Source organism: Vidua chalybeata, chromosome 5 (assembly GCF_026979565.1).
Source record: "Vidua chalybeata isolate OUT-0048 chromosome 5, bVidCha1 merged haplotype, whole genome shotgun sequence".
Classification (NCBI taxonomy): Eukaryota; Metazoa; Chordata; class Aves; order Passeriformes; family Viduidae; genus Vidua; species Vidua chalybeata.
This window is the reverse complement of record NC_071534.1, coordinates 8956354-8978875: the sequence shown is the minus strand read 5'-3', so window position 1 is coordinate 8978875 and position 22522 is coordinate 8956354. Positions and strand designations below refer to the sequence as shown.

At 46.2% G+C, this 22522-nt stretch overlaps 2 protein-coding genes across 9 annotated transcripts in view; one reads left to right on the top strand and one right to left on the bottom strand.

Annotated features, from left to right (window-relative positions):
- ETV6 (ETS variant transcription factor 6) overlaps positions 1-13182 on the bottom strand; it is a 132685-nt gene extending 119503 nt beyond the window's left edge. For 2 of the 4 annotated variants that reach the window (XM_053942682.1, XM_053942683.1), the window contains exon 1: positions 8331-8451. In XM_053942682.1, coding sequence (XP_053798657.1) covers positions 8331-8363 — 33 coding nt within the window. In that variant the 5' untranslated portion in view covers positions 8364-8451. Of the gene's footprint in view, positions 1-8330; positions 8779-11906 lie in introns of those variants that run through there. The other 2 variants (XM_053942684.1, XM_053942688.1) reach the window with 2 other exon arrangements.
- A 98-nt stretch (positions 13183-13280) lies between these two features.
- The window catches only part of LOC128788367 (protein mono-ADP-ribosyltransferase PARP12-like), a 61228-nt gene continuing 51986 nt past the window's right edge, over positions 13281-22522 (top strand). For all 5 annotated transcript variants that reach the window (XM_053943344.1, XM_053943343.1, XM_053943341.1 and 2 more), the window contains exon 1: positions 13281-13623. The gene's annotated coding sequence lies outside the window, so the exon portion shown is untranslated. The remainder of the gene's footprint in view (positions 13624-22522) is intronic.

The following is a 22522-nucleotide window of genomic DNA, read 5'->3' as shown; positions in this document are numbered from 1 at the left end:
CCAGGTGCCAGACCAGTTCTGGGAGGTCTATCAGCAAACAGCATTGAACATCTCAAAGAGACCTCATTGTTTCTATTAAGCAGAAAAGTTTTCAAAGTGCCCCACTCAAAACTACCAAGAAAAAAAAAACCTACCCCTGCACTTTCTGCCCATTTCTCCAAGCCTGCTGCCACTGCCTGTCAATATGGTTCACTTGGCTGTGCTAATTGGCTCTGTATACACCATTAGTTCACTCTTTTCTTACTTTGAGGTTGTAATTTGTTCCCACTGGGAGGTAATAGAAGCCAGCACATGGTCAGTCATGGATGGTTCTGATGACTCAGCTGCTGTGAGGTAGTTTGCTAGGACACAATCTCCAGTGTATTTGAGCCCTGTGCTTACTGTGCAATGGGTGACATATATCACAAGCTACGAAACATTTTACATCCCATAACCTTCTGCTGGAAGCTGCTCCCACAATCTTCCCCAAGTCCTATTCCAGAGAGCACATTTGCTCAAGTCATAAGAAAGTGACACAACCACTCAGTCAGCCAACTGAGAAGCAGATTTATACCCATCAAAACTCCTGTTCCTGCAATTTGATGCCCTTCCTGGACCCCCTGGCAGCACTGAGTGCATCCTCATCCCTCTCTGAAAGCAGCCCAGCCCTTCATTTCCTCACCTCCAGGGAAATGGTGGGTCTGCCACTCAGGTGTGCATCCAGCATGGCATGGGCATCCATGCCAGCTGGACATCCAACACCTACACGTCTCCACCAGGCTGCCCAACCCAGCAGTGGTGCTCTGAACTGCAGAGAGCTGTCCCCATGGAGCTGGAGTGATACTGCTGGGACCAGAGCCACTCCAGGAGAAAGGCAGTGACACAGGTGACAATGGCCTATCAGCACTACCTCCTTTGCTCTGCAGGCTTTAAGTTGCAGCCAGTCTTTTACAGTGTGCCCACTGGAAACATCCAAGCAGCTTCTCACAGATGTGGCAGGGAAGATCCACCTACTGAGGAAAGTTTTTACTCAGTAGCCTCCAGTGACAAGTGGAACCAAAAGCCTCAGCCCAGAATCTGAAGTTCCTCACAAGCGTAAAGCTCAACTCAGGCCAGGTCAGAAAATGTTTGGCTTTGCCTGTGTTTTAAAGCCCAAGGCAGGTAGGAAGATGAGAACAAGCCATTCAAGAGGGAACGTGGTAAAACAACTATCTCCAGTCCTAATCCACCAGGAGAAAAAAAGGATTAGTTCTGTCATAGAGAGGGGAAATCCTAATATAGACCTTACAGAAGGTCAGGAAAGGGCTCCTCAGTATTGCTGCAAATGCTGGGATCGCTGCATTTGACCTCCAAGAGTATCAGCAAAGCTTCATGGGGCTCCACCAATGATGGAAACTACTTTTATGTGAAATCCTTTGTAAGAAAAAAAGGAGGAAGATAAATGGGAAACATGGTTTGCAGCTACAGAATGCCTTGTTGTGGCCCTACTATCTGGATAAATTCATCTCTGAATTTTAGTACTGCTGTCTCTGACACTGTTATTAGACATTTTATTTACCTAGTAGATAGAGCTCCAAGTTCATAGATTTCCACAGAATTCCAGACCATGTAGAAAACATTCCTAGTTGCTGTTAAGAGATGTTTTGGAGGATCCCACTGAAGACATAATGAAAAAAATCACTTCAGCTACATTCAGTTGAAATTCAAACCATATAAAGAACCTCACTCTCTGCTTCATTTCATCAGTTTTAAGGACAGTCCTTAGTGGTTGCCAGTTGGTTTTCTCCAGAATAAACTCCTAAAACAAATAATTTACAATTTCTTGATCGGACCCTACTTGAGCTGGCTAGAAAAAGCCCAAAACAAAACCTGCAACAAAAGCAAACACACACACACACAAAAAAAAAAAAAAAAAAAAAAAAAAAAAAAAAAAAAAAAAAAAAAAAAACCCAAGAAATCATTCATTGTTCCTATTCATAATCATATTTAATTTTACTTTAAAATTAAACACCCAAACTCTGGATTTAATACTGGGCAGCTATTAATAGCTAAATATGTGAAATCCAGCTGCCACATCCAAAGTACTTTTTTGGAGTTGTGTTAACACATCTCTTGCAGTTACACCCAACACTACTCTTGGCAATATACACATCTTTTAATTTACAACGCTATATATTTCTATGTGCATACATTCCCTAGAACACCAACATACACTGCAGTGAGAATCTCCTTCATACCCTTTTTCTCTCCAGACTGTCTTAATCAAGACAGTCATTGCAAACTATAGAAGAACACGGAAGCAAAGACACTGCATGTGGCTTAACAAGGAATAACCTTTGGAAATTCATTTAGATGAAGAATCATTTATAGCTTTCCTTAACTGCTGTACCCAGTTCACTTTAGAGCTCCACAGCATTACAGCAGATGATACCATCTATCAGCAAAAAGCTTAACCCTTTTCAAAATCCTTTATTTACCAGTGCTCCAGGACATTCCAAAAACAAGTTTAACTTTGGCTAGAGTTTTCTGCATTTATTTTCCTGCCAGCCGTGGCATTTTTGAAAAAAAAAAAAAAAGAAAAAAAAGAAGAAAACAAAAGCAGTCACTATAATCTAGGCTTGAATCCCACATGTTACTAAAGAAGTAGATTAAGAATGTAGTTCTCCTCTGTGCTTCAACAAAACACTGCCTGAAGACAACTCAGCAACATCAGAACCAGTATGGTCTAAATTTGGTGCATGTTGTAGACCTAAAAAATAACCCACACTATCAGGAATCAATAGCCACAACTCCACTGTTAAAAGCACAGAAGTTTTGGTGGCCTGTCTGGTCTCTTTGCTCAGGCTGAACATACCTGATTTGGTTTGGCTGCTTCATGACTGCCTAGAGGAACATCCCACCCATAGGCTGCTCCAGGCAGCCTCCTTCCTTTGGGAGGCACAGGGACATACTGCAACTTAAAAATTAATTGCTGTGGCAATGCTAGCAGTTCATCATCATCCACTGTCCTCACCAGGGAGTCTTCCCTTGCCAGGGAAAGAGTAACGCCTGGAACAACTGCATATGCAGCCTGCTCTGCATCCAGCTTCAGGGAGCCCTGGGAAGGGCAGTGGTCAGGGGAAGGTGGTGGGGATTGCTCTGGCAGCCACATCTGGCTGCCATCCCTCCCAGGTGCTCCTGCCTTGGGCCAGGAACAGGATTGTGGCAGCAACACGTGCCAGCCTCTCCCAAAGCCGCCTTTCATGTAGGCTGCGGGCACGGAAACACCACCCTGCCCACGTGTGGCTGATGCAGACATCAGGACACACTGAAGCTGCAAGATCCCACACCAAAAATGCCAATAGCCAAACAACCACTACCATACCCCTGCCCCCAAAGCACTGTGAGAACTAAAAAGCCAGATACAAATCAGATCACTGTCTCCCATTTCTGTAATAAACACAGTTTGTTTCCATGCTGCATTACAAGTACTTAGTCCTGCTACTGCCCTAAAGAGGTACATTTATTATTATTTTATTCTTGTTTCACGGATAGAGAAAGCAAAAGACAAGGCGATCACTTTCAGAAGCTCTGGCTTTTGAGCTGTTGGTACTCTGATGCCCAGCTGAAGGCAATGAACTACAAAGTACTTCAAAACAAGCATATTCAAAAAGAACCCAAAAACAAGTTAGCCAATTTCTGGACTGTAGGTCAAAACTATATTACTGGCCAAAAGCACTAGTTACCTTAGCTCTCTCCCTTTCTGGCAGTAAGCAGGTTATTAGGAGAACTTTTGTCAGAAGAACTCAGAACACAAGCACTCAAGGACTCAGATAACTTTTCTAAAAGGCAGAAAGATTGCTTCTGTGTCACTGTACAAGACTTCATGTCCCTCTTATCATCATTTCTATCAGCACGGCATCGTTTAGTCACCTCCCTCCAAAAGGCACTTTGGGATGCATGCTGCAATATGCATATAAATTATCATTAAAGTATACTCTGTTTCACTGGGGCATTTCAGATTCAAGATGCTGTTTTAATGGGTTGCCTCCCAGGAAACTGATTTCACCTGTAATGACACAGTGAATGCTAATGACCACTGTTTAATTGGTGCTGTGCTAGTAAAATTTTGCTTCAGAGGGATTCAATTTACTTGGTGCCAAGAAGTTAAGTGATTAATCAGGTGTTAAATAGTATGTACTTCCAAACACTGGTCTTCTACCATTCAATCCTACACCACTGAATTTAACAACAGCTTTGTCACTGACACTAACAGAAGGAGGATCCTCCTCCTAGTACACAAGTAAACACTAAGGAACATGCTCTGTACTGACAGATACTCAGCCTTGGCTGAGGGCAACAGAATTCTAGCCATGTGGAATTGAACAGTCCCTCAGCAGGGGAAGCCTTCAGTGAGAGAGGGCTCTTTGCAGAAACAACATGAATGAGGCATCTGGAGACATAACCCACCATCCAAAAAGTAAGTCAGTCAGGGGAAGCAAATTAAGATTGAAAACTCAAACACTACACTGATTCCTTGCCCTTCAGCTTTTTCTTTCCTCTGCCTTTTTTTAAACTACAAAAAAGTACATCCTCCAATCCAAAATGAGCACTCTATGAAGTCCTTCATCTACAAGATCCTGTGCTGAAGGACTCCTGCAGCCACCCCATTGAGCTTAGCACAAGAGAGAACACCTATATCCACCAAGCTTGCACCTACATAAAATCTGCCCTGAAACCAGCTGTAAACCCTGACTCACAGCGAGGCGCTGTGCCTTCAGTGCTGCCTACAGAAAGCACTCTCAGCTCAAGCATCAGCCAGGTGCACACAAGCGACCCTGGGCTCAGAGAGGTCCTGGTCTGCAAGACCTGAAGCATCTTATCTGTCCCCATACCCCCAGTTTTAGTTCCCACACAACTCCACATTTATGCCAGCACTATTGTATGGTCAAATGGTAAGTCAGACTAAGCAACTGAAAGTGTCATATTTATAAAAAATAAAATAAACAAATTAAACTGTGCCCTTTGGGAGCCTTCCACTTGTCTGCTGTATTTTGAATCTCCATATGACACCACAGTTATATTCTCAAGGTACATTCATTTCAGGCGAAAAATTAAGGTGATCCTGACAATCAGAAAGTTCCAGGTGAGGTTTTAAATAGAGCTTATCACCACATAGACCTTAATTAATCACAAACTCATCATGTGTCTAAACTGCTAGTCCTGTCTCCCTCTGAGCTTTTGCTCTCCTATACGTCTTTGCCAAGATGTTTACACTCCCCTGGTGCCTCAATTCTCCCATCTGTGGGAGGAGAGGTGAGGCCTTAAGGATCACTTGCCAATACTGTAATGAGTGCCAACGTCGTGGCAGTATTTACAACAATATAATCAGCTAACAACTGTGGCTCAGGATCAGAGGAACAGGTTTACTACCAACACAGATATTCCATCTATGAAGAAAGAGTCTTGACTATGACAACTGCACCAAATGTCCCTTCCCAGCTGACCTCAGAGTCAAAAGACTTCAAGCCCTCTCAGATTGGAGTTCACCACAACCCCAAAGCCTCCCAGTCAATGCAGAGAGTATGCTGACACCCTAAGCTGTAGCAAAAACTGAGGGCCCAACCTTCATGCTCATCTCTCACTCCCGAGGTTTTACTTTCTAAACCCCAGAATGAGTTCTCTCTACAGCTTTAGACCCTACACACATGCTTAACCTCCCTGCAACAACTGCACAGTGGGTCTGCTTGCCATGAGCCAGGCAAGCACACACCCAAGTGCTGGCAAGGTAGGGTAAGGCTATCAGCAGGGTATTTTTCATCTCCCAGAGGAGTCAGCCAGTACATACTTGCTGCAAAGCAAGCACATATCAATACACAACCACACACACATACTGATAACTACTTAACACAATCCAAGATATTACTGCAAGCTTATACTGATTACCGGTAATAAAATATAAACCAAAACTTCACCTCCTCAAAGTTTTCCCAAATCTGATTAGAGCACTTCTCTAACGCGACAAGATAGGAAGACTGTGCACTGAGCAGCTTGGGCATAAACAAAGCACCAGCCTTCACCTTCTCTGCTGAAGCTTTCTGTGTTCATCACCCCAGGTGCTGTGGCATTTACTGCCTGCACCCTTGTCCCAGATTGGAGGAGAAAGGGGAAGAAAGAACAACAACAACAAACCAAGAAATTAACAAGAAAACAAGAAAATACACCCACCAGCACCACTGCTTCCCGTTCACAGGCTCCTAGGGAAACCTTGTGACACCCATGTAGCACAACACTTGCCTACTTTTCAGAACAAGGCAGCAAAGTTGGGGTACTCTGTGTAGCTTTTTCCCCTGCCTCAGTATCCCATTCCACGCCATGAGCCGGACTGGAATACTGAAGAAACTATCAGTTGCACTCACATAATCAACTACCATTTAAACAGCTCCTTTTAAATCCAGCTGCTGAACGCAATCACCTTTATCACCTGGTTTAAAAAAGCGATGATAGTTAGAAAAGCTGAAGGGAAAGCTACCCAGAACAGTTAGACTGGTGAAGAAATGCTTTCATTTGAAGTTCCCATTTCTGTCTGCAAAGTTTTAATTTTAAAATTTGAAACTATTAAAATAGCCAGTAACAGAGTAGCCAGTAACAGCAGTTTTCTACATGTAGACAAACAGTACATTAGAAAGTAAGTTCACATCATGATGTTCAGAATCGGTCACTTAAAAAAAAAAAATCAGTTTTTCAGTAACTGTTGAAATGTCATGAAAGTGTGGCATTTATTAATTTCGAGACTGAAGGAGAAGTTTGTATTTCTCCAGTTAGGAAGCTGATTACTTACAGTACGATTCTATAACATACCTTAGTGACAGTGGGTAAGGACCAGTTTTACAGTTCCTGAAATCAACAGGATGGTTGTTGATTTCTGTAAGAGCAGAAGTAAGCCTCCTATTTTCAAAATGACACGTCAAAAACAAGGAAATACAGCTCATATGACACCACTTTTTCATGACTTTTGTGTTCTTTGGTCTAGAGAACACATCCTACCTTTCCATGGGATTTACCAGAAAAAAACAGCAGCTATATCTCATTTTATGTATCTTTAGGGAACCAATGAGTTAATAGAACACATTTTGCCTGCATTAGCATTTCACTATACAGTAACACACGTACAATACCCTGTTACCCAGTTTGCCTGTCTGTGTTACGAAAAGTCTAACTAGATGCTAAGCCACGAGACTTCACGGGACACAGGCCTGACTGAATTTAACTCAGCACGAGAAAATACACCCAGAAGTTTTCAAATTGTGTTCCCACCATATAGAACACAAGACTCCCCCGTACACACACAGGACAAGCGAACAAAAGAGCATCATGCTGAATAAGTGTTTATTCCAGGCTCTTCCCCTTAGAGAGTCTGGAAGTCACCTCTTTCTTCCGGGCAGGGAGAAGCAACCACTAAAGATCTCTTTCTTACTCGGGCACAGTTAGTCAGGAGCAGAAGGGAGATTCCTGGCTTGCAACAAGACAAAGCGACTCCTAAATAAAATGCAAAACCGGGGAGTGAGGGAAGGCGAGAGGAAAGCAGTGGGCTGCTAGATAGGAAGGGTCTGGACAAAAAAGGAAACTCAATTTTGTTTCCATTGTCTCAGCTTCATGCCGCCTCCACTTAAAACGATAAACTTCCCGGGGCCCATCTTCAGCAGGCCAAGGCACGGGGAAACACATCCCCCAGCCCCTGCTGGAGCGGGGCCGGGCTGGCAGCCTTGGCTCTCCTACCTGCCACTGGCAAGCCATGCCAGGAATTGCAACCACTAAAATAAACAGCAGTAATAGGGATAATAAGGGGAAAAATATTAAAATTCAATAACGAAAGAAAGACAGACAGAAAGACATAAAAAAAGACGACAGACAGAAAGACAGACCCACAACCCACTGTAGGCGGAAGCAGGAGCGGCTGCATCTCCCCGACGGCAGGAAACTTTCTACGAAGTCGCTGGCGGGGACGGCGGGCAGCCAACCCCGCCGGAGGCCGGGCAGGGCTCCGGGGCCCCCTTAAAGCTCCGTGCCGTGGAGAGCCACGCCAGCAGAGCCGGGCCCGCCGCCGTGTCCCCGGGCAGCGCAGGGCGCTGACAGCCCGCGGCACCGCGTCCCCGTCCGCGGCCGGAGCGGCGCGGGGAACACCCGCAAACGGGGGGCACCGACCCCTGCGGCCGCCCTTCGCCCGCCCGAGTGAAAAACAGAGGAGGGAAAACCAGTTATTTCCACCAAAACAGCCCTGGGCAAAACACGGCGAAGCCCACCGCCCCGAGGCGCCGGCGGGCGCGACCCGCGCTGACAGGGGCCGGGCGGACAGAGGGACGGGGCTTTACCTTGATGCAAAACTGAGCAGGAGGCTCGGACATCTCTCTGGAGGGACTCGGCGGAGCCCGACGGGGCAGGCGCGGGCGGACAGACGGGAAGTTCTCGGGCTTTCCCCACTTTCCACTCCTCTCCCGGCGCGGCGGCGCGGCCCGACCCGGCCCGTCCCCTCAAGGGGAAGTGGCGGCCGGGGCGGCGCGGGGGAGTCGGGCCGCGGGGCCGGGGCCGCTCCTCGCTGCTGCCGCCGCTCCCCCCCCTCCGCGTGTGTGCCCTGCGCGTGCTCGCGGCTCCGCGTGAGAGGCGATGCGCGCGCGCGGGAAGAGGGAGAAGGCGCGGGAGTGCGCGGGAAGGGAAGCGGAGGGTGGGGGGCGCGGCCTCGGTCCCCGCCGGTGTTTTCCTTCCCGGAAAAGAGAGAAACCGAAAGGCGGCAGCGGGGGCCGGGCCGGGCCGGGCGCTGCGCCCCGCCCCGCGCCGCCGCTCATTGATCCGGAGTTTCGGGGCCGAAACTGACGTGGGTTCCCGGCACCCGCACCGCCCCTTAAAGGGGCCGCGCCGGCAAGAGCGGCCACCGCCGGCCCAGCACCTCCGGCCCGCGGGCGGTGCGGGCGTGCGGCTCGCTCTGGCCGGCGCCCTGGGTGCCGCTGCGGGCTGGCCAGGGCTGGGGGGAGGCTGGAGGGGCGCGGTCGGGCCGTGTCGCCGTAGCCAAGCTGGTTCCGTTTGACACCGCGCGGGCCCTTTAAGCGCCGAGCGGCGGTCCCGGGGCGGGCAGCGGGACGGGCGGGCCCCGGCAGCGCAGCGAGCTTTGTTCCGCCGCCGCTCGGGCAGCCCGGCCAGGGAGTGCGGCGCGGGCACTGCGGGCACGGGGCGTCCTCGGAGGCGCCACCGGCCCGGCCCGGTCCCCGTGTTCAGAGCCCGGCCTGGCCCTGCGTTCGGAGCCCGGCGCGGGCGCTCCAGCGCAGGCTTTCAGGGATGTGTTTGTATCACCCGCAGCGGGTGGATACAAACCCCTGCCCTGTGCGTGATTTCCATCCGCGATGGTGTCAGCACCGGTTTCCGTCTGGCTCCTGGACAGTACAGCCCCAGCCCTCGTGACGGGAGTGAAAAGAGCAGGGGGAAAGTGAAAAACACTTCGGCCATCTCTTCGTCCAAATCTCTCTGTGATTTTACGGACAGTTTCTGGTGTCCTGACTGGTTTTTAGATGCATCGACTTTATTGCAAGGCCTGAGGTCGCCTCGGGAGCAGGGCACTGCTTTGTACCCGTAGAGCTGCAAGGCAGAGCTGCCTCTGGGGTCTGCTGGAAAGATGCTGTGCACTGGCATAGGGCAGGCTCCTGCAAGTGATTTGGTGCTACCAAAAATGGCAACGAGAGAGAATCCACCTGCGGTGCTTTCAGAGCAAGGCTTACCTCACGTTTCGTGGTCCCTGCCTTAAGTGTGGTGTGCTGGCATCGAATGCAGAGCTGGTTCACCTGCATGGCCAATAGACCAGACTGCTGTAGGCACCCCTTGGTCCATTTTGCAAACCAGGACACACTCTTTGCAGCCTCTTACAGCTTCATTTTGACCTTAAACTAAATGAGGGACGGTACTATCCCCTCCCAGCCTAACAACCAATGCCCCTTTTTAAATATAGGACCAACGCAACAGTGAAGGATTCATATTTACTGTCTTCCCTCAGCACAGCTGAACTGCTGAAGTAGAGTTATTGCTCTTCAGAGTCATGGAATCATCAAGGTTGGAAGAGTCTTTTGAGATTATCCAGCCCAACTGTCAACCCAGCTCTACTGTATCCCCTAAATCACTAAACTGTATCACTTGGTGTTAGATCCAGATGCCTTTTAAGCACATCCGGGGATGGTGACTCCACCACCTCCCTGGGCAGCTCTTTCCAATGCCTGATGTCCCCATACAGTGACATTTGTTTTTTCTCATATCCAATTTTAAAATCCTGTGTCTCAACATAAGGCCTTTTCCTCTCGTTTTCTCACTGAGGGCATGGCAGAAGAGACTGGCCCCCTCCACCCTCCTGTCACGGAGTTGTAGAGAGCAATGAGGTCTCCCCAGAGCCTCCTCAAGACTAAACCCCAGCTCCCTCAGGCATTCCTCATAAGACATGTTTTTCTAGACTCTTCACAAGCCTTGTTGCCCTTCTCTGGACACACCACAACACCTCAACATCCTTTTTAAAGTGAGGAGTCCAAAACTGAATGCCAAATACAGGGCATTGCCTCTCTCTCCCATCTTCTCTGTTACATCACCAAGACATTTTGCCTTTTTACCTACATGAGATTACCACTGGTTTTCCCCAAGAGCTGGGTTATTATTCTCTGTCGCATGGCAAGTTGGAGGTTTTTGAGATTCTTTATATCAAATATAGAAATTTGAGGTGGAAAAGATTTGTTAGGTCATCTACTCTGCTCCCCTGATGGTAGAGGATTTACAGCACTTGTATGATTTTTCTTTTAAATGCCTCAGGAACTGGGGCTTGCATCTTTTTCTTTTCACAGTCCAGAAAGTCCCATGGTCAGAAAGATATTTGGTCTATATTTTCATTTGTCTAGTTTCACCCAATTACTTCTGGTTGCATCCACATTGTGTACTCCCCTAAAAAGTTTTTCTCCTTGATGGCTGTTTGTGTTTTACACACAGGTATCACTTATTTTCCTAGTTATTACCATCCTTTCTTTTTATCTCCTTTCATTAATCAGTCCCTGCAGCCACTTTATCACTTATGTCCTTGGTCTTCTTTGATACCCATTCAATTGGTCATCATTTTCTCAGCCCATGGATACCGACATGGTGTCCCATCAGTTTCATTTGTCTCCAAGCTGCCTCAAAGGCTTGTACTGAATCAGCCTGACACGGCTCTGCATCAGATGTGTTCCTCCTTGCAGTGCCATTGTAATGTGTTTTTCTCCACAGACATTCTGGTGAAGATGTGCGTCCCAAGTTTCAGTTTTCTGCCTGGAGTTTCAACATCTCTTCCTTCTGGGATCACTGATAGCTGCTTTTCCTCGCACTTTGATTAATGGCCCTTACAAATACAGGCCTTGATCTATCCTCTCAAACCTCTCAACCAGTATGGATGGTTGCAAGTGTCTGTCCAAGACCACAACCTGACTTAGAGCTTGTAGGATATGGTGTTATAATTATTAAAGTTGCTATGGCTTATGCTCACGGGAAGCCCCCATGGGAAAGGCACAGCCGCAGGCTGGACGGGTGGGAATCGGCTGAGGGGTGAGAGGCCTTTATGAGTGAGGAGAGAGTCAGCTGGAAGTGAGATTGTGATTGGCTGGAGGAACGCGTGGACAGTGTACGAGCAGGAAGCTGATTGGATGAGCTGGGAGGCCACCTTGGCCTGCCCAGTAATATATGTGCCAAACCAATGGCCAGTGTACCAAGAACTAGATTATAAAGTAATTAAAGAACTGAGGGCAATAATAAAAGAAAGCAGCTTATCCTCCCATCACACCCTAAGCTACCTAGAATCCATGAGCACTGCATACGTCCTTACACCCCATGACTGGAAGAGCATAATGAAAATTATTCTAACAGCGACGCAGTTTGCTGTCTGGCTGACCGATTACCATGAGCTGTGTATATCCTGTGTGCAGAAGTGCTGCAGGAAAGCAATCCACCAATCGCGGCTGCGCAGCTGACTGGAGAGGGTGCCTTTAGAGTCCCTTCAGCACAAGCAGGCTACCCACAAGACATATGTGGCATCATCGCTCTCCCTGTAGGCCCTGTAGGCCTGTAGGCCCTGCAGCGACTCCTGGGAATGGGTATCAATTCTAACATGTCTTTTGCTAAGATTTTACAGGGTCCAGTGAAGTCATTCGTGCAGTTCCTGGGCAAACTGCAAGCTGCACTATCCCGACAAGTCAACAATGAGGAAGCCAGAGTTATCCTGTTGCAGCAGCTTGCTTTTACAAATGCAAATGAGTACTGTAGAATAGCACTGCTCACAGTTTGCCGTGCACTTACTTGTGACATAGCAGACATGGTTAGAGCATGCCAAAATGTGGCAACAACTGCCTATAATAGTAACTCTCTGGCAGCGACTTTAACCATGGACTTCCAAGTTTTGAACACATGGGTGGGGGTCAGGGCAGGCCTGACCCTCAGACAGGGATCAGGACGAGTGGAGGTTGGGATGGTCCTGGCAGCCATGTTGACGGTGCTCAGCTTGCTGCAGGTGGCCCGCGGGGCCAGGAGCTCTCCCCCAGCGAGCCTCTGCAGCCCTACAGCATGGCCCTCAGCACAGCCTCAGGCACATCAAGGACTGCCAGCCCATCAAGTACAGCAACATCACACATAAAGCCTGGCCCAGTGACAACAGCACGGCCTTGTCTAGCAAATGTCAACCTTTTGCTGTTGCGGTGCTTTCAAAGGACTTGCATATATATCTACAGAGTTATAGTTATTTACAAGTTATAATATCATTGATTATTTAGCTAAGGATAGATGAAGTGTTACTGCTCACACCAGAGATGTTATAAGCATATGTTACAGTTTTTAAAGAGTTGTTATAGTTGTTATTGTTGTCACTGTTATTAATGTCTTAGGAGTTGCTTGGGTTTTTCCTAGAAGGTTTTCATTACTTAATAAAAAAAGAGGGGGGAAATGTAGGATACGGGGTTATAATTATTAAAGTTGCTAAGGCTTATGCTCTTGAGAAGGCCCCATGGCAAAGGCACAGCTGCAGGCTGGACAGCGGAGCCGGCTGAGGGGTGAGCGTGAGGAGAGAGTCAGCTGGAAGTAACACTGTGATTGGCTGGAGGAACGCGTGGGCAGTGTATGAGCAGAAAGCTGATTGGCTGAAGGAACGCGTGGGCAGTGTATGAGCAGAAAGCTGATTGGCTGAAGGAACGCGTGAACAGTGTATCAGTAGGAAGCTGATTGGCTGAAGGAACACGTGAACAGTGTATCAGTAGGAAGCTGATTGGCTGAAGGAACGCGTGGGCAGTGTATGAGCAGGAAGCTGATTGGCTGAAGGAACACGTGAACAGTGTATCAGTAGGAAGCTGATTGGATGGGAGGACGCGTGGACAGCAGCGTGGCAGCTGAGCCAGCCAATGGGTGCCTTCTTTCTGTTAAGTTCTGTTAAGTCTCGGTTTGTCGGGTTGAAATTAAAGGTATAAAAAGGGGCCAGTTTTTACAGTAAAGAGATCTCCTTCGGATGCATGAGGGGGTCTGTGTCACTTTGTTCCCCACTGCTGCAAGAGCTATTCTCTTTCAGCTCATTCTGTTTGTTTTTTCCAATACTCCACTAAATGTGAGTTCACTGGATGGAAACTAGAAAAGGTAAGGAAAGAGATGGTGAACATGTAGAGAAAGCTACAGCCATGATTGCAGCACCTCTTCAGCCACAAGTCAATCCCACTGAAGTTGCTGTAAGAAAGCTGGGAAGGAAATGTGGCTGGACAAAACACACCCCACCCCACCCTGTGGTGTGCCCTTGCCAACAGAAGCAGGAATGCCTCAGCCATGCTGGCTAGGTGCTACACACAGTGACTGGAGAACACCTTTGAACCCTTTGAACAAGGAAGGCCAAACCCTGTGACATGTGTTAGCTTTTCTACTTGGTTCTGCCCTTGTTTCTCTGCCCTGATTTCTTGCAGTTCCTCTCATTAGTTGTGTCTCTTGAGACCTCAGACTTTAAGGTCCTGCCTGCTGCTCTGGGCAGGAGAAGAAAAATGCTACCAAATCTCCTGGTGTGCAGGGTGGTCCACAGTTGCAGGACAGTTGTTCTGGAAAAGTAAGGAGGAAGCTGCTCCAGCTGTCAGCTCCCCTTTAGATCTGTGCCACGTGGAGATTGCACAGAGCGGAAAGAAGTCCATTAGCTCGTATTTAACCTTGAACAGGCTCCCAGTGAGTTTCTTTCCCTCTCACCTAGAGGCTACTGCTTAGCTTATCTCCAGGGAGGACCCATTAGTTAGGATTTATGATCTGGCAGAGCCACCTGTCATCAACACTCCAGCCAGAATTCCCCTAACTTTTTGTTCGGATGGATGTCAGCAAAACTAATACAGGCAAAAGGTACCATGGCCTATGAGGTGAGGCCAATCTCCTACCTTGCTTAGGGCTCTCCCAGAAAGGGAAGGTGGATGGTGTGTTGGATGACAGCAGCAGGATGAGAAAATCAACAGACTGAAGTATGTTTTTCTCATAGTGGTCTGAAAAATCTGGCTCTAGATTGTATTGGTATTGTATTTTCTGGCCTCAAGGTTGTCCCTGAAAACAGAGCAAACCCTGAAGTAAAGGAGACAAACAACCCTTTCATTGCGACTTAAAATTTTCTGTCCACAGCAGTGCATCTGCCCAGCAGCTTCCACTGATTCTCTGCCACCTTAGCCTCTTTCACAGCCATAGGACTCCCAGTGTCTTCCTACTTGCACTTGCTCAGCAGCTAAACCAGGGGCTTTTCATATGTCCCAGAAGGATGTTGAAGCCTTTTTCCCAAAGGAGTTAGACATTTGACTACCTACATTGAGCTGAAAGCCAAGGTTTCCATTCCTTCTTTTGTGTGTACTGTTTTTCTGGTTTCAGCAGCATACAGCAACACCTCAATAATGATTGACTTTTACTAAGGAGACTTTGTTCATAGTAGTATTTTTCCTTTCCTCTTTTTATTTTCAAACCAGTCATTACTTCCCAGTGCCCAGTTATCATTAACTCATTCTACTGCTTCTCCTCTGTTATCTTTTCCTTCCCTTTATCTTCCCCCAGCACAAGTTAACTGACTCATTTAGTGCTCACTTGTTTGCCTCACTTGTACTACTAGTTTTATTTTTGTCTTCCAGTGTTTGAGCAGATTCAAATGTGACTTGATGGGTCTGCTGACATTACTGGGCCTCAACAGAGATGAATTCCAAACTGAGGGACAGAATCAAGCTCCTAACAACAAAGCACAGTAGGAGACAGTAAATTCACAGAACATGCAAGGACACGTTCATATTAGAACTGATTTTTTTAGTCTTGAGGGCTGAAGGGAAATCCATGAGGGCTGGTACACAGAGGTGCTGTGGAAGTGATTCCCATTGCACATTTAGCACTGTGATTCTTTTCCCTCTTACCAAATTGGTTTCTGAAATTAAATTGTGTTTTATGGCCTTAATGTGCATCAGTCATGCTGCTTCTCATCATTAGCAGTAAGACTAGCCTTCATTTCATGTTATCAGGCAAATCCTTTTTCCAAGATTCAGACAGGTTTCTTGTGGTAGAAGTCCCGAATCCTTGACTTTTAGTTATGAAATCCAGTCTCCACTGTTAGAGGGAGAAAGGCTATATCCATTTTATTTGCATTCTTGCAAATTGGTTCATCTAAGATTCTAGTCTTACTTGAGATTCCATAGTCTGGCTCTATGAATAGGATTTGCACCAATATAATGATTTTGATAATAAGCTTGTTTTGTTTTGATTTGGTTTTAAGTCAAAATAGCTATATTTGTGCATTCCCCAAAGCTGCAGGCATTTTAATATAAAGATACTTGAGTTTTCTTAGGCACCCACATAGCTTTCCCATTTCAGAAACTCACAACAGCCAAACTAGAAATGCAAAAATGATGGTATGACACCTATTCATCCAGCAGCAAATATATGTAAAAGAAAATAATGCTGAACATCATTCTTGATGGTCTAAGCCACATCATCCTTACTCATTGTCACATATAGTATTATTTTGAATCATCTAGTGTATTGCTTCTGTAAATAGGAGAAAAAGTTTTCTATTGCTCCAAGTGTGACTCTTGTGCTCAAGAAAGGGAAAGGGAAATTGAGAATTGTACTGTTGTTCAAAGCAGTGCAGCATTTTCTGAGAGACAAGTTGACAGTCACGTTTGAGAAGTGGACTCCATTGCACAAGTCACTGCTTAGACACGTGCTGACAATGCTACTCCTGGAACATATGCTCAAGTTGTAGCACATAAAAATGAGGCAGTGAGTGGCCCTGACAGAGCTCCTGAGAGAATTTGACTCCAATGACACCAATCTGGCAAAAGCTAAATCTGACTATCAGGTTAGTCCAAACTGCTTGGGACCACGGGCCCTGTTGCCCTGATTTTCAAGAATTTTCTAAAGACTTCTGAGTTTACATTCTTGTAGTGAACTTTCTCACACAACTTTCTGTAAACAACCTATAGTTTTGCATTCTTTCATAGAGGCGGAGAAATTTGATGTACAGGTAGTTTGTCCAGTGTCGTTGGAGAGGTGGCACGTTCACCCTCCAATCCACTGGCACCTTTTGAGAACTATAAAAGATTGGAGTCAGAGAAAATAAATTAGTCTCTTCATCGTGACCAAAGCTGTGGTGCGTCGTTTTTGCTTGTGTCATCTGGTGACAGGGCCCCTCTCATGCTGCTGTGGAACAGTCCCATGGCACCATGAAGCAGTTACAGCCAAGTCCTTTTCTACCTCTTCTAGTGTTTTGGTTGCAGTGTGGTGCCACAAAGGAAAACTTCCAGGGCTAAGAGTGTAAAAGGTGTAAAAGTCCCCCATCCCACACTGCTGTGCTGTGCAGGTCACGGCACACCTCCTTTGACTGTGCCAGCAGCTGCCTTTAGTACTGTGAAAAGACCCAGGAATACATCATTTTTATGTTTGTGCATGTGTGTCCTTGTGTTTAAAGCCAGCTCAGTTCCCCTGACTATAGCCTCCCTCAGGAGACTGACAGGGATACCTTAAACTGGAATCTTTTGGTTCCTCAAGGACACAGATGCAGCTTGTCCCCTCAGCTCATGCTGGCAGTGTCTCTTCCTCACCTCCAAAGAGTCAAGAGGCTTGGCCAGGTGCTGCTCCTTACCCTGCCACTACAGAATCTTGCCCCAGCAAAATGTGTGGAAGGGCCACCAGGCATGCAAGGACCAAGGAGTAAAAGCAGGGTACCTCTGCCTTTGGCAGAGGACAAGGCTGGGCAGGCTGTATCAAAGGAGGGAGAGCAGCCCCTGGGCTGAACAGGGAGGGGAAGGTCAGCAGGAGGGAGCTATAGAGAAGCTGGGGTAAGAGGCTGGGCTGCACCAGGCAAAATCTCCCCACTCAACCTACTTTAGCAGGGCTGGTTGTTTAAATGGAATTTAAATCTCTGCAGATATGTGAGGAACTTCCTGGCATCACTGAAAGACATGCAGTGACAGGGGCAGGGCTGTGCTGGCCAGGGTCAGGCATGGGCACAGCCAGAGCAGGTACCACAGAGAAATTGTTGTGGACATGGGCTCAGCATTTCTGCAAAGCACTGGTAAATAAGGGAAAGCAGAAAAGGTTACCTAAATAGGAATTTTGGAGGACAATTCTGTCCTCCAAAGCACTAGATGCCCAGCTCCCAATTTCAGGCATAAGAAGCTATTACTTTTGTGTTTGGTTTTTTCACAGTCCAGAACAGTGAAGTGTATGTCAGTGTTTACAACCTCTTGAATTCAAAATAATAAGTCAGTTGCATCTCACCTCAAAATCACAAGATTTTGAGGAGAAGAACTACTTTGGAAAATCCCTTAAATTGTATGTGTGTGTATTTTGTTACCTGCCTCCAGATTTCATCTGTAAAGAACATGTTTTCAAATGTCCCCCACAAATTCTGAATGCTGAAAATTTTCTTTCTTCTCTTTCATTCCTTCTTCTTTCTTCTCTGTTATTTTTCTCTATTCCTTTTTGCCTTTCCACCTGCCTTTTGGTTTCATATGTAATTAAATGATGTGGACCAGGAAAATTAAGAAGCATTAAGTTATATGATGTAACTCAAGGTAAAAGTAGAAAAATCATCAAGCTAAATTTTGTTACTGTAAAACATTTTCAACAAAAATAAAGAAAAAATAGAAACTGAAGGGATAGGGTTCAAATTCTGTGTCAGGTAAGTCCAAATCAATTTACATTTTGCAGGTACTATGGTTGATTTTTTACTTCTCCAGTTCAGTCACCTCAGCTGCAGAGGTGAAACAAACTTTTAAAAACCCAGTCCTCTCTATTAGTAATATTTTCTCAGTCTCACCACTCCCTCTCTCCTTTTTCAGCATCATTTTCTCCACAGGGTGACAGGATTACAGCTGTTGTGCCAGTTCCAAGTTGTGGTGTGCACTCTGTCATCTATGTCATTGTAACTCTCTATCTTGCTGGCATTAGAAGAGTGACACAAATTGTTTTCCTGCTGGATGAAAATTGTCTAGTAGATTTAATGCTCATAACCTAATGTGAGGAATAATATTATATAAGCAACAGCAGTCAATCTGCTCATAATGGTATTGTGTCCCCTGGTATTGAGGGGAAAATTCGAGCCTGTGGAAGCTCAGCACCTTTCTGAGTAGTTCTGCAGACTCTGGGGCCAGGGCTTACAGCAGTGTGACCACACAGTTGCAAAGCCAGTGGGCTGATGTGAAAACTCAAGCTTGGAAATAGGGAAGGAAATGGAAATTCAAGGCTGAGAGTTGTGTATGCTCAGCAAATGGTACAATGAAACCCTGGTAGATGAAAAAAATAGCAATGCAAGTACAGCTTGTTGCACAGAACTGTGATTTATCTGCTTTTATTTTCAATAGTTCCAGTGGCATCATGATGTCGGATTTTATAGCCTATTAAATCATGCTTGACATTTATGGATGTAGTTTAGAGTGCATGCATTATGGAGAGTTAGTAGCCTCTCCCTGGCTGAGCAGCAGTTTCCACTTAAAGGTCTTATTCCATCCTCACATCCTTTTACACCTTGAGCTCAGATGCAGACAAATACACTCCAAAGAAAAATATTTTGGTGAAGAATACAAAAGATAAACAACTTTTCTATTCCTATTGGGTTTGGACTGTCCTAATCTGAAGTGGCCTTTATTTCTGTTGTTGCCTCCCATTCCCAAAGGCACATATTGCACCCAAAAGGGTTGACTGCAGCTTCTGCAGGCACTGCACATTCTGCCACCTCCATTACAGCAAACAGATTGCCCTCTCCCAGGAAAGAGGTAGTAATCAGCCCAGGTTGCTGATGGTTTTCTTCGGTGCGTGTGGGAGAGGCGTAATTAAGACCGGAAATTGGAGCTGACCCCAATATTAGCTTGGCAAGAGGTGCTGAGGTGGGTGGACCTGCGTGCCAAGGCCTGACCTGGGTTGTTACTTAGACAGTGGTGGGATAACCACTGCTACCTCCCCAGCATGTGGTTCACTGCCCCTTCCCACCAGAACTGTCCCTGCAGCCGCTGCCCAGGAAGGCAAAGGCTCCATCTTGGGTTGTACCCATCAAGGCAGGCTGAGAGGGAACCCAGGAAGGAGGAGCAGGGAGGGCAGCTTGAACTCCAGTCCTGTCAGCTGTAGAGGAAGGGAAGAACAAAGCAACCAGTGAGGCTGGAAAAGGCAGTTATGATGAAGACTGGGATTTTTGTTCAGAAGATACCTTGGCAGCATTTTCAGGGGGACGGAGAGAGGGAGAGAGTGATCAGATAGTGGCTGGATAGGCTGGACCTTAACTGGATGGAAATGTAACCTCCTTGCCTGTTATCCTCACAGCCAGGGAGACTCCTCTGTGTCAGAGGATTATGGCACAGAGACCTGTGTGACCATGAGAAAGGAAGGCTTTAGCTGCCTGTGGAAGATACTTCCATACACCAGGGCATGAACTGAGTGCAGATTGCAGCGGTCACAACTAGCACAGCGAGAGATAAAGACACATTTCACTCTTAGATACCATCTTACAAGCGGTAATTAAGTTTTTACAGCATCCATATGAGGTAAGCACACAAGTACTGCTCCTATCTTAAAGCTAGGAGACGAGAGGAGAGAGGGTGAGTGCCCTGCCGAAGGCTGGGTGGTGACTCAGTGGCAGTGCCACCGTCACCAACTGGGAGCTCCTGGTTCCCAGCCTGGCCCACGAACCACTGCAGCCTCCCTGCCAAGAGAAGGAAGTGAGCTGATTTTTCAAGCACTTTGATGAGAGAAGGAAGGTTAGAAATAGCCTGAGGCTGTTTCTAGAGAAAGTGTCAGGGCTGAAGGAGAATTGTGGAGGAGGGGAGCAGGAAAGGGGATGGTGGTGAAGGAACTGTTGATACAAATGGTTATTAAGGGAAAGGCGGTGACAAATCAGAACCCAACAATAGGAGGAAAATGGGTCAATAGATGAAATAGATTTTCTTGAGAGGCCTTTGGGACAGAGGAGAGGTAGCAGCAAGAGGAGAAAGAATGGGGAGGAAGAAAAAAACACAGTGAAATGTGCATGGCAGCATTTGAAAGTGTCAGGAGACAGACAAAAAAAATGCCACCAAACATGCATGGCAATTGCCTGGGCAATTATAATCACACTATTGTCTCTTCCACAGCAGCTGGAGAAATCAGAGCCCTCCACAGAGCATCATTACCTTTGTTTCACCTATGGGAGAACTGAGGCTCAGAGCAGTGAAACCATCTGCCTATGGTCACGCAGCAAGGCCAACACATTATAGTGGTTTAAACTATTACAGTAAATGCAACTGGAAACGGGAGTAAACAGACAGGGGCACAGTTCTCAGTGGGATAGGAGAGAAACAGAAGAGATGACTGATGTCAGCACCCCAAGTTTATTTTTATAGCTCTAAAATACATAATGTCATATAAAATGACATTTGGAAGCTGTGAGCTTTGGACCCTCTATGCTTTAAACTACAAGCTAAGTAATACTAACAGTCAGACACACCACTATATGCACAAGTACATGTGTCACAATAGTTCTGAGTTAGCATTAGTGGGATTTTTGCCTTTCAACAATTAATTTTCTCAGTTTTCCAACTTTCAGAAAAATTAAGGTAACCTACAAGTACAGAAATGGAGAGATGTGTATACAAGAAGACTTCCATGACACGAAACATTGTTATATTCCCAAAGTTCTTAGAGATATAAGATAATAGAATGGAATAGAATATCTCAGTTGGAAAGGACCTGAAATTGCCTGGAAGCTGCACATGACCACTATCATGGTGGAGTCATTGTTTATGGTAGTTGTGTGCCATGGCAGAGAAACTATAAGCCTGACAGCCTGTGGCTGTCATATCAAAAGGAGCATTCTCTGAAAAAGTAGAAATTCAGAAAATTGCCACCACCACTACTCTGAGCTAGAATAATGTTATGTGGCCTAGGAAAATGACATGTTTTTGTAAAAGTTCCTCTTCATTTAAAAATCCCCACCTTTCCTCACCTCTTCTTTCTTCTTTTCCTCACAAGAAATGAAGAAATGCAGCTATTTTTTACTGTAGTTTGAGAAGGATAGAGTAGTAGGAGCTGTGCAGTGCTACCACCCTCTGGCCATTGCCAACAGCACCATCCTCCCTCTGCAGGAACTGCTCTGAGCTCCATCATCTGCCTCGCACACCTATGGGAGATAAATGCTGCTTTTCATTGCACCCAGTAAAGAGAGACAGTGATTTACACCTTCTGATGCAGCTCTACACAATGCTTGTTTTGGCTGCTTGCTTTTGTAAAGAGATCTCATCTGGGTGAAGGATGCAAAGGTCAAACACTTCCAGATGTGTTTTCCCTCTGCAGGTCCAGCTCACCTGGCCAGTGGGTTCATCTCCTACCTGGTCATATGCAGATTCCAGGCAACTGCGGGTCCCTTCCAACTGAAATATTCTATTCTATTCTATTCTATTCTATTCTATTCTATTCTATTCTATTCTATTCTATTCTATTCTATTCCATTCCATTCCATTCCATTCCATTCCATTCCATTCCAATCTCTAAGAATTTTGGGAACGTAAGTTTCCAAAGTTACCCTTTGGAAACAAAAGTCCTGTAGCATCTCTAAAATTTCTCAAAAACAAGTTGGCCCTTCTTTTCCTCTCATCTACCCTCCTGTCCATAATCAAGTGCTCATTTATTAAAAGAACAAAAAGCTAACAAGAAAAAACACATCTACTATGCCCACCATTTTGCTGCTAAAAATATGCTTCCCAAAATTAAACCCAGCAGCTCTTGACATATAAAAACTCTTTTTTTCTACTTCCATCTACAAGAGAGATCCTGGCTATCTGCCCAGATGAAGAGGAAGCCACAGCAAACTGTTGGATCTTGCATCACACTCTTCAATGGCCAAAACCAGCATGTCACGATCTGTGAAAGGGAACGAATTTCAATGTCAAAGGAACTTTGTACCAAGGCTGTACTTTACCTTTGGTTTCTCTCTGGACAGTAAATGTGTGTCTTCAGGTGACAATATTTGTGCAAGTAAATCTACTGGCTCTCGATGCCAAGGTTGGACTTTGGGGGT